Source organism: Tachypleus tridentatus, chromosome 10, assembly GCF_004210375.1.
Source record: "Tachypleus tridentatus isolate NWPU-2018 chromosome 10, ASM421037v1, whole genome shotgun sequence".
Taxonomy (NCBI): Eukaryota; Metazoa; Arthropoda; class Merostomata; order Xiphosura; family Limulidae; genus Tachypleus; species Tachypleus tridentatus.
This window is the reverse complement of record NC_134834.1, coordinates 157,687,762-157,699,070: the sequence shown is the minus strand read 5'-3', so window position 1 is coordinate 157,699,070 and position 11,309 is coordinate 157,687,762. Positions and strand designations below refer to the sequence as shown.

The following is an 11,309-nucleotide window of genomic DNA, read 5'->3' as shown; positions in this document are numbered from 1 at the left end:
AGTGTATATTACCTATGAAAACCTTAAGTTCTATACAATATTAGTATGCATAGAAAGTGTATATTAACTATGAAAACCTTAAGTTCTATACAATATTATACATAAGTATTGTTGTTGCTATTCTAACGGCTATTTAACATATACTTCCTAAATTTTGTTGTTTCTTCAGCTCAAAATGTTTTCGCACGTCCCTTGCATTTATTAGGCCGCTGGTGTAAAACGTGTGGGCAACCGTAATTTGACGATCAAAACCAACTACCTTGTAACACCGCAACGTCTATAGGCTAACCAAACGATACCAATAGGGAACTGAAAACAAGAAAGAAAGTTGTTTAGCCTATCACATTCAAGGTCATTTAGGTTACTTCGCAAGCAGTCAAAACGTTTTTTGACCTTATTTTTATGGTAAACGTCAGACAAAGTGGTTTATTTGGTGAAGCTGGACAAAAATCTGTTGTGTTTTTCGGTGCTATAGATAGCCTGACTCGCCATGTTTTGTGACAGCACTTTCCGACTAGCAACGGTTTTGTGTTTGTTTCTTTTGTTTTGTTTAGACAGAGCTATCGAGGTGGGTAATGCAACAGGTTTTGGGTCTCCACTTCAGTTACCAGTTACTGATGTTACAAACTCAACAGAGAGAAATATCGTAAGCTCTACGAAAATAAACATCATAAGTTCAACAGAAAGAAAAACCTCAAAACCAACAGAAAGAATCACCACAAACTCGACTGTAAACATTGCTATGACACCAAAAATGCGTTCAATGTCCAAAATCTTTGATACATCCCTAGCCTCAGAAGTGTCTACAGAGAACTCAGTGTTTCAGTGGCTGGACATTGAAAAAAGTATGAAAACAACGATAGATTCTGTGTTGAAACTGCTTCTTCCATACATAGTGCGGATGTTTTCCACTGTTGAGTTATCCGGTCCCTGCTATGTTAGTCTATTGAAAACACTATTCAGTATTCGGAAGCTTAAATCTTGGGCAATAAAAAGTAAGTAAGTTTTAAGCTCTTATAAAGATAACAAAAACAGTAACAACAACAATTAAGACTTAGAAATTAAAGTTGTTCTCGTTATTTATGTATTTTTGCTTAATCTGGAAACGAATGGTTAGTTTAACACATATTGATGAAAAGATGCTCTTTTGGTGTCAGCTTACAGTGAACTGAATCCGTAATAAAATGTTCTCTTAGTGTCAACATAACTTAACTATAACGGTGATAAATGCTTTCTTGGTGTTAACTCACACTGAATTATATCTGTGATAGAGTGATTTCGTGTATAAATCTAGTATTTTTCAATTCACCGCTCCTAGCGAGCCAGTCATTTGTCATTATGTGCTCTTTTCGTGTGCTCATACTGGTTTTCAAAGACTGGATTTGGTGCAGAACGTTAAACGCCTGTTTATGATTTCCATTTTATTGTTCTATTAGTCGTTTTCTCTAGAACAGCTTAATCGTTGTATTATACCGTAATTTATCAATTATCACGAGTGGCTAAAAAATATCTTACACAAACGACTTTGAAAGTTTTATTAATTCTAGTATGTGTTATGCTTTCTTTGTTGTTCATCAAATAGTAGTTAAAACAAACTTTCGTATGTAAATAAACAAAAGTTTGTTTCTAGAACTTCAAGAAATTAGAGGAACTTAATCACCATTTCTTAGTAAGCATCTTGTAGTGGTTCATAATATGAATCGCTCATTTGTTATTTTTTTTGTTATTTAATACTGTTCCGCCAGCCTACAGCAAAAATGGCCATGATTATTGTAATAAAACCTGGACAATATTACTAAACGCTTCATTGCCCATTGTGTAAGGTAGTTTATTTATCTACCTAGCAAACAGAGAGGTACTGACTTAAAGAGACACTTTAAAAATCCTTGTGAGTTCTCTTGGAAAGTATATAGCTTTGTTAATTTTATTACAAATTTGTGATCCCCTCTATCTTTTTTTCTGGTAAAATATTAGGGTCAGTCTACTCCTGCTAGCAAATAACAACGGCTGTATAATCACTGACACCCAATCATTTTCATGTAGTCTGTGGTTTATATGGAGCCTCATAATCTATTACAAGTATACGTACACAGATTCTTACAGACCGTAAATGTATGTGTGTGTGCTTTTTTTCTTATAACAAAGCCACATCGGGCTATCTTCTATGCCCACCGAGGGGAATCGAACCCCTGATTTTAGCGTTGTAAACCCGTAGACGTACCGCTGTACTAGCGGGGGGCTCGTCAATGTAAGTTAATGTTTAAATGGTAGCCATGACTATGTACTGCAGTATTTATTATCTTATTGTTGCAACTGTAATGGTGTCGCGTATCATTTGTTTGTGTATAGAGTTGGTGTTCTTTTTTTCTTACCAATTCTTGATCAATTTTAGTCATGTTACATAAAAGTCTAAGCTGTCTCCTGAAACAAAAAAAATTTAAGTCATGGTTTAAAAGACTGCATCGAGCTTATTTTCAAGCATCGGATCGGCAGTCATAGTGACGACTGGTGGTAAGTGTAAAAGTATAGCCAACATTGCGTGATTGTAACTTTTATAGATACTTCGAAGAAAGTAGCCATCCTTGAAACTAACTCTAAGGAGTGGGAAGGATTTTGCAAGCAGAAAATGACAAAAATGATGGTGATTCCAGAAGAAAGTGATGCAGGAAGTATAGCTACATGCATAGTTTATTTATTTACTCAGATAAAGTTTAGGGTTGTATAAATGTTACAACCCAAAGTCCATCAGAAGTGATAGAGGGAAAAGTATATTAATATAATCAACTCATTGTTTATTAACAAGTTGCCGACCTTGTATACTGTACAAACAACATCAGTGCAAGAGGAAAACTGACCAGATGCAGCAAAACTGTGACCGTTTTACCATAACCAGCAGAAAGGACGAAATATAAGAACTATAAGCAGTGTTAAAATACCTATTTCTAAACATAACATTTGTCTTAAACAATCACACGGCTTTCTATATATACGGCTTTGCAACTTACAAACTGTAAGATCTTCATGCATATATATATAAAATAAATATTATCTAACATGCATGTTTAAAACTCGTGTGGTTACAAAATTCAGTCGGTGCACCATTCAAGTATACCTCAGTAGTCCATCCAATCCAGTATTCACAAACTCTCCGTGTGGCTACAGAGTATAAATATAGTAGTTATATAAATTTTTCAAAGATATATATATAAACGTGTGACATGTTGATAAACTTGCATTATAGTGATCGTACCTACAGTAACACTATCAATGATAACATTATCGCAATGCTATCAGGAGCTACAGCCATCCAATCTACATGAAACCAGTACAAAGGTTATCATTGTTTCCCGAGACAGAATTATACATCAACTACTTATTTCATTAAACTAAAGTGTCTCAAATAGTACAGTATTTTTATTACACAGATTTATGTCCGTGATGGACATAAAAACTAAAGAGATAAGCCTGTTAAAGACTGTTAAAAATTGTTAATTTAAAAAGGGGAAATAGGAATCTTCAAATAATACATAAACAAGATAGTTAGTTTAAAGTGAAAATACATAAACAAGATAGTTAGTTTAAAGTGAAAATACAATCACCATAAAGGTAAACAAACAAGTTTAAGCTTTTAAACGTACTGTTGATATTATTTTCTCAAACTATAAATTCTATTTTTACTCGCCTGACTTACAACGTTATAAACCTGGTTTCGATAGTGGAAAAGCACAACTAGCCCACATTGGGTTTAAATTAAAAATAACCCTTTTTTTAAAGTAACAAATGTTAATAATCGTGTATATAAATGTTGACATAACACATGAGGGACTTTAGTGTCTACCAATTCAATTGTATATATTAGTTGAACTGATAAAACTAAAGAGTACGAGTACTTAACTTAGTTTTGAGTATACACTTAAGTAACAATTTCACGGTAGTCTTCGTTTTGTTTTTCAGCTGTAAATGCTGATCCAAACTTTAAAGATTTCTTCTTAAACCACATTTTAGTGAAGAGTTTCATGTTTGACCTGCACTGTTGAAATGACGCATCTATAAATACACTAGCTATTTTTTACACAACCAACAAGGATGAGGACAGTAATAGGCTGGAACAAGAAAAAAAAAACAAACCGAAATGAGACAAAGAACAGGTGGATAAATAAAAATAGGTCAAAGAGAGGTCCTATAGTGTGCTTCTTCTGGGAATAAGCTCAGAGGAACATCACAATAACATTTCGTCATTCCTAACATCTTGAAAAGTTAGAGTTCTTTATTTTTCAAAGTGCTGTGTTTACAGTTTCTGTCATTTACAAAAGGTAGTCTATTTTACTTATCACTTGAGATAAGAGAAAAAAAAAGTAATTGAAATCATGAAGTAAATTTAAATCAAAAGTAATTTAAATCATAATTTAAAGTTACTCCATCTTGTCTTGTCTCTCACCTCAAGTTTTGGTGTGACGTCACACCCACCTGTGTCACCCGACAAGCAAAATCACTATAAATATTTATTTTGTGAGTAGTTAAAAACTTTTTTTTATATAATATGTCTGTATTTACATAAATGTTTTGTTTCGCTTAACGTCATGGAAGATTGAGTAATGATAATTTAGTTTTCGATTTACATTAAACAGCAGTAAAAACGCAGGACGATATACTGTATTGTACATTGTACTGTTGTTTCTTTTTTCAGTATCTACGTTATGCATATTACAGTAATGTATCCTGTAATATTATACATTATGGCTGTTGAAATTGGTTACGATATTTTTATCCAAGTCATTCATGATTCAGTAAAGTTCTTTCATAACTTTGCGCCATTGCTGTGCTAATTGTAGGTCTTTAAACGTTGAAACTTAATGTTACTTAAACAGGATTATTCGTACCTGTTCGCTTTGAAAGCGCGGATAAAGAGGTTACGATTTGATTACCATTCTTCCTGTGTTTTAGTCACGTGTCAGTGTGATGTAACAGGAGTGGCTGGTATTTGTGAGAGTGGACCAGTTGAATACTGTGTTGTTAACCATATGTAGAATTTTTAAACGTGCATCCGTTGCTTTATAGTGAACGTAAGGAGATTGGGCTAAAATCCTAAAAAAAACACACATAAAGCAATCATTTAATTGGTTAAACTTACAAATGCTTTCGAAGTATTTCATTCGTGCGGTCAAACTAACATTAAAGGCACTTGGTACGCGTGACTATCATAATACTTTTACACGATACCCCGAATGTACATATGGATATGACTTTATCATTGCTAATTGTATTAGATTATTTACTCTATGTTTACATCATTAATGAGTTTAATTAATTATTCGGGATGAGAAAACGAAAAGCGTTTCCCTAAAGAGTACGCCACATTTCGTGAAGACCGTGCATTATGTGTAACGCAACGATCAGTAGCGTTTCAAACGTTCTATCACTTCACTGTAAAGAAATTCGGCACATTTCTTGTATCTTCCGATATATCTTTAAATACTTGTACATAAACGTTCATTCATTTACGTTTGTTTCCTAAATTAAAGAATATTATAATTTTAGGGATCTAGTGACTTTATGATCCATTACTTGTGTTTGATTCTAAACAACTGATTTTACTGTGATTTATATTAATCATATTCCACAGTGTCAGTTAACACAGTTGCCCTTGGGATATAACTTGTAACAGGTTCTTGAATAATGAATCATATTAACTCACTTGCTTTTGAAACAACGATACCAGTTAGGTACAGTGGAGCGCCAGTAAGCCGCGGACCAGTAAACCGCGAAATCGCTTAAGCCGCTGTAGCAAGTCTTGTGAGCGATGTGAGCAAGGATTATCGCGGCTCACCGCTAATTTAAGAACGTGTAAAAACGCGGCTTACAAATTTAATCCTGGCTTTATAACTTCAAGGGGATATTTAAAAAGGATTTCTTTAATTTGGGAAATAAATAAAATATATTACAATAGAAATCGACCGTTAATCTATCTTATCCGCTCTCTATGTCAGCTTTATGGAGGACGCCATTGTTACCGAATCACACCTCTCCATACATTAAAGTTAATCCGCGGTAAATCCGTGAAAAAAGTGATAAATAATTAAAGTATTATTTTTAATTCGATAATCCGATATTTTTATGGAATTGTATAAATATTGGCCACAAACCCAATAGAAATCACTTCAGTTTCTGAATTAATAGTGAGCATATCATATTGACAAATTCCTACCCCAAGAGTACCAAACGTAAACATGCATCGTATGACGTTCAGCAAAAACTGAATGTCATAGAAAGAATACGAAACGGCGAAACTCGCGCTAAAGTTAGTAGAGAGTTAGGCATACCTGAGTCTACATTGCGTGGGTGGATTAAAGATGAGAATAAATTAAGAGCATTTCTTGATGAACTTGATGAGGGTGGTTTGAAACGCAAGAGATCTAGAACAGCACAAGATCCTGAGTTAGACAAGGCAACGTTCAATGCATTTTGTGTTGTATATTTTATTTATTAAAAAGGGGAAAAGCAAACCATCGCAAAGCATTGGTCGTTTGTGTTACATTAATATTATAATGATCACGCAATGGCCCGGATGAGGCTCCTCGGCGGAGCTGTTGGCGACTTCGGCTTTTCAGTCACAAAGTTTTAAGTCCCGGACCACTTAAGCCGCGGTTAAGCAGGTTGACCCCCCAAATACCGCGGCTTAACGGCGCTCCACTGTATATGTGATTATCTTCGGTAAATCAAATATTCAACAACAGACTGTATATTACAGGCTAATCAATTTCTTTGTTGTTGTTATTGTTAATTATCTGTAATAGTTTTCCACTGAATCATACGCAGTTCTCAATAAGCTCTTATAATCATATATACGTAATTTTGTTACATTAAGTAAAGCGTTTCATACGATGACAATAAATATCACTCAATAAAGTGATTATACCTAATACTGGAAACAAATTGACAAACTCATTTGTTTTTCTTCTTCTTTACTTAGTGTTAGATGCTTCTGGGAAAATATCTTCTGGGATTGCCGAGGGGAAAGGTACCAACTTTGGATCTTATGACGAATGCCTTAACATTTTGGTAACTAACCATAGAACAAACAAAGTAGATTTCCGTGGGAAGTATTGCTTTTTAGAATTTTATTCACCGTTTCCTACATCGTCAGACCAACTGGACCCCAGATTAAAAGATTCGGTAAGTATTTTATTCTTTTTTGTGGGGCTTATAATGCTATAACTTGGGGGTTGATCCTATGCTAAAACAAACCAAGCAAATTTCATGCGTAAATTATACCCTGTAAGATGAACAATAAAATAAACAACTAAATTAATTATCGTACAAAATTATGACGTTTATTGTACACGCCTAACCATAGCTGATATAATTAATTTGTGAAACCCTGATTATTTAAGCGTTTTTACCGAAACAAAAATAAAAAACCAACTCACTGCAAGGCACAACGCGAACCACATATTACACAATGAAACGGATATTTGCAGGAGCAACAGAAAAAATAATCAACAGTAAAGAAACTAAATAACCCTTCTGAAAGTGGACTTTCCTTCATCAGAAGCAAAGGGTAACAATGATGGCGAAAATTGAGTTCATTGGGAATAATTAAGCAATCTTACAAATTACAATGTCCTAGTTACAATATAACACGTATAAAACAGTGAAATGTTAGTGTCATGATCATATCTGGGTTTGAACATGAACTACAATGCCCTAACCACACAATAATACAAGTGCGTTTTTTTTTTCTTTGCAAAGCGGTAACTAAAGTATGCTCCTACATAGCTCTATATTTAGCCTAAATGTGTATTTTTAAACACTCCCAAACTATGATGAACGTGACCCATATAATAGAATTAGTTTATAGCTGCTTGCTGAACTCAGAATAGGCAATGCCCTGAGACCAAATGATGTAATGAAGTGGGAAGAAAAAAGCGTTAAAGGCTTGGTAACATAACAAACATTCTAATTGCTTGTATTGCACATTTATAGTAAAATATCTGAAAATTGGAAATATTCAGGCTAGTTTTAAAAAAATTATAGTGTTTAATTGAAGTAATATTTAAAGTGCTTTGATCAGTAGATGGAACACGAACCACTTTCGTTACAAGTTTGATTGACCTTGATTTGACCCATAGATCGTGACGTCATGCAAGGAAAAGTAGTTACTAATATGTTTAAACTTCCTATGTTAGCGTATTTCAATATTTTACATCTACGTCACAACAATAAGAGGATCAAGACTTTTGACTAATCGTGTACTACTTGTAATGAGGAACAGGTGCGTCATATTAGTTGTAATAAGGACAGATACGTCATATTAGTTGTAACGAGAAACAAGTGCGTCATACCAGTTGTAAGGAGTAACAGTATCCCATAAAATATGGGATAATCTTTGTTGTTAAATATAGGTTTCAAATGTAATTGAAGAAGTAATTAAAAACGCGATTTACTGTTATCGTTGAGACAGTAAACAGAGTCATGAATATAACGTGGTTAAAAAAATTCAGTGTTTCTTAAGAACCCAAATAAAGAGTTCAAAAACAATAAAAAACTCCAAGACGCACGTGATACTTCGGGTACTTAATCGCTACAGCGCGAATCGAAAAAGATATGACTCATAACTCAAACAACACAATTTCTGATGTTAATTTACATCAGGATCGTGCTTACAGAAACTCACTTAGATCGATCAAACTTAAGGACATCTAGCAATAGCTCTGTGCTGATATCCGAAGAAGCAATGAATTATGAATGAGCTTGAACAAAAAATGAAGTAACGCAGCAATTTATGTAAATGTTAAACCGAATCACAGAAACATTTTTGGTGCGATAGTTACTAACGTTCTTAATATATTTTATGGTGTCTCCAAAGTAACTTCAAATGCTTTATCGTGAATTAAGAAAACTTACCATTACTATTATGCTTGAAAACGTGATATAATATAACATTTTAGTGGTATGACGTCATTTCCAATAGCATTACAGATTTTACGAAAACTTAAGTAATGAATTTCCTGATGCAAAGTATCATTAATTGTTTCAGAAAGTTTTCAGTTTACCGTAAATTACAGCATAGACCAAAAATGTAGACATGACAGACGGCCTTTTTATTGAATGTATCATGTAGATATTGGCCGAGTTGGCGTTATCTGCTCACTTAGCATCAGAACTGCCTGGTCTTATTGCACTCTGTGTTCCATCAACGTGCTCTCACGAAGATGTTGAAACAATCACAAGTACTGGTAAGATTTAGATATCATAGTAACCAATATAAACACCAGCCATATGGCAGTAGAATTTAGTTTTAAAAGAAAATTGAGCATTCATAACTAAGACAAATATTAAATTAAATATTTTTATTTTATTTAATGTTTGAAACAAACGTACAGTAAACTAAGAAATACGTTTATAGTGGAATTTTTTATGTTCCAGACATTTCTGATTCTTAAAATGGAAATTAATCTGAGTTTCACTAAATAATGCCGAATATTTATATTTAAAATGTTGACCTGCTTACTTTGTCCTAATTGTAGTTTAGATAATTATGTTTGCTTAGCATCACATGATTTAAGGTAACATCTATTATTTTTGAAAATTTAATTACAAGTAATTTCATGATCACATTTTAGCCTTTCAAGAGATACTTCCGGTCTCAGTTCCCTTTTGTGACGTAAAGGAGGAAGTAATAAAGTTGAAAGATGAGCAGATTGGAGTTTTGTAAGTGACTCTCTTTTGTTGTGCAGTTTTAATGTCAGTAGATAATAGAGAGTTTTCCTGTGATTCGGTAATGTTCGCATGAACATTTGGGAAAAATGGAATAGCTTATTCCAAGCATTTTCATATCAAAATAACCTTAATAACCTTTACGAAATAAATACAATACCAACTTATATAACAGAAATAATCGTTTATAATCAAAATCCAGTTATCTTGATGAGAAATTTAACGATAATAAAAATTAAAGTTTTCCAAATTGAAGTCATTTCGTGAAGTGTATATCAACTTGTTGAATGAGCACAAACAATTCTTATGTTCTAATATTTTGATTTTTAACTTTTATCAAAAAATATATTTTATTGTTGTAATTTCTTTGAACGAAAAACTACACAATGTACTGTGTCTATGATAGGTATTGAACCCCGATATATAGCACTTTAAGCCCTCAAGTTTACCACTGAGCCTTTAGTTGGAAACATCGAATGTTCGGAAACATGCAAACAGATTTGTAAAGCATTACAGCATATACCATAAGTGCCCTCTAGTGGTACATCGACATGTTTGCGAACACATATCGCTAGCATTTGGGTTTCGATACCCGTGGTGGGCAAAGTAAAGATCACTAGTATAGCTTTGTACTAAATTTTAAACAAAGAAATACCGTAAGCACCTCACGTAAATATTGTACAACTGGCTTCTATTTATGAGGTAAACAACTTTTGTTAATTTTTAATGCTTTAGATTAATTTACTTATATATATATATATGTATTTACAAGTTACAGCTTTTATTGAAAAAAAAACTACTTCAGAATGATCGCACAAGCAATAGAAACATCTTACCTGTAAAAAGTATTCTTCTTTACTGTAAAATCTGTAACTTGTAATGAAAGCATTAATTGCTTGTAATCTACTATATTTACACTGAATCTCTTGCTACATTATAATGTGATTATAACTTTGTTAGGTTTATTTGACTTAGATGGAAAGAAGGCATCTTCTTCACTCCTTGACGGTTTATATGTATTGGTTAAACAATATATGAATCACTTCTTAAGGGTTTTTACTCTACAGTTGAGTACCCACACGGAACCCTTTTCAAGGCCCTATTCATAGATGTAATACTTTTAGCGTTTAGTATTTTTCTACCACCTTTCTTTATTTGATATTGTGAAAGTCCTACACATCATAAACAGTTAAAATAGTAGAAACACTTTAAAATCACTGGAAACATATTTCTTACAAAAAAATCCTTTAGAAATACTTTTGATGCCTTAACCTAAATAATACATTTATTTGCTAGTTACAGGTGGCTTTTTTTGTTTACTTATGGTGGATATTAATTGGGAAGAGGTACTTAGGACTGTTAGTACCATGCATGATATAACGTACTATGGAGCATAGCAAGACTTTATATACAGTGTACATGTTTTTCTTCAAGTATTTAAGCGAACTTTATAAGGGTCCGTCATTCAATTGTAGACATTGAACCTATAGATCTCCCATCACCCTGAAGAACCATAAGTCCCATATCGGTTGTTGATCTTGTTGTGCTCTCCGTTGGTATTCTGCTGTTGCTTGATGTTTATTTCTTCTTTG

General features: G+C 33.2%; 1 protein-coding gene across 1 annotated transcript in view; it reads left to right on the top strand.

Moving 5' to 3' along the window:
• The first annotated feature begins 396 nt into the window (after nucleotides 1-396).
• Nucleotides 397-11,309, top strand: part of LOC143230738 (nose resistant to fluoxetine protein 6-like) — a 37,374-nt gene continuing 26,461 nt past the window's right edge. Inside the window, exons 1-4 of the mRNA XM_076464822.1 lie at nucleotides 397-995; nucleotides 6,971-7,173; nucleotides 9,122-9,236; nucleotides 9,624-9,711. Coding sequence (XP_076320937.1) covers nucleotides 491-995; nucleotides 6,971-7,173; nucleotides 9,122-9,236; nucleotides 9,624-9,711 — 911 coding nt within the window. The 5' untranslated portion in view covers nucleotides 397-490. The remainder of the gene's footprint in view (nucleotides 996-6,970; nucleotides 7,174-9,121; nucleotides 9,237-9,623; nucleotides 9,712-11,309) is intronic.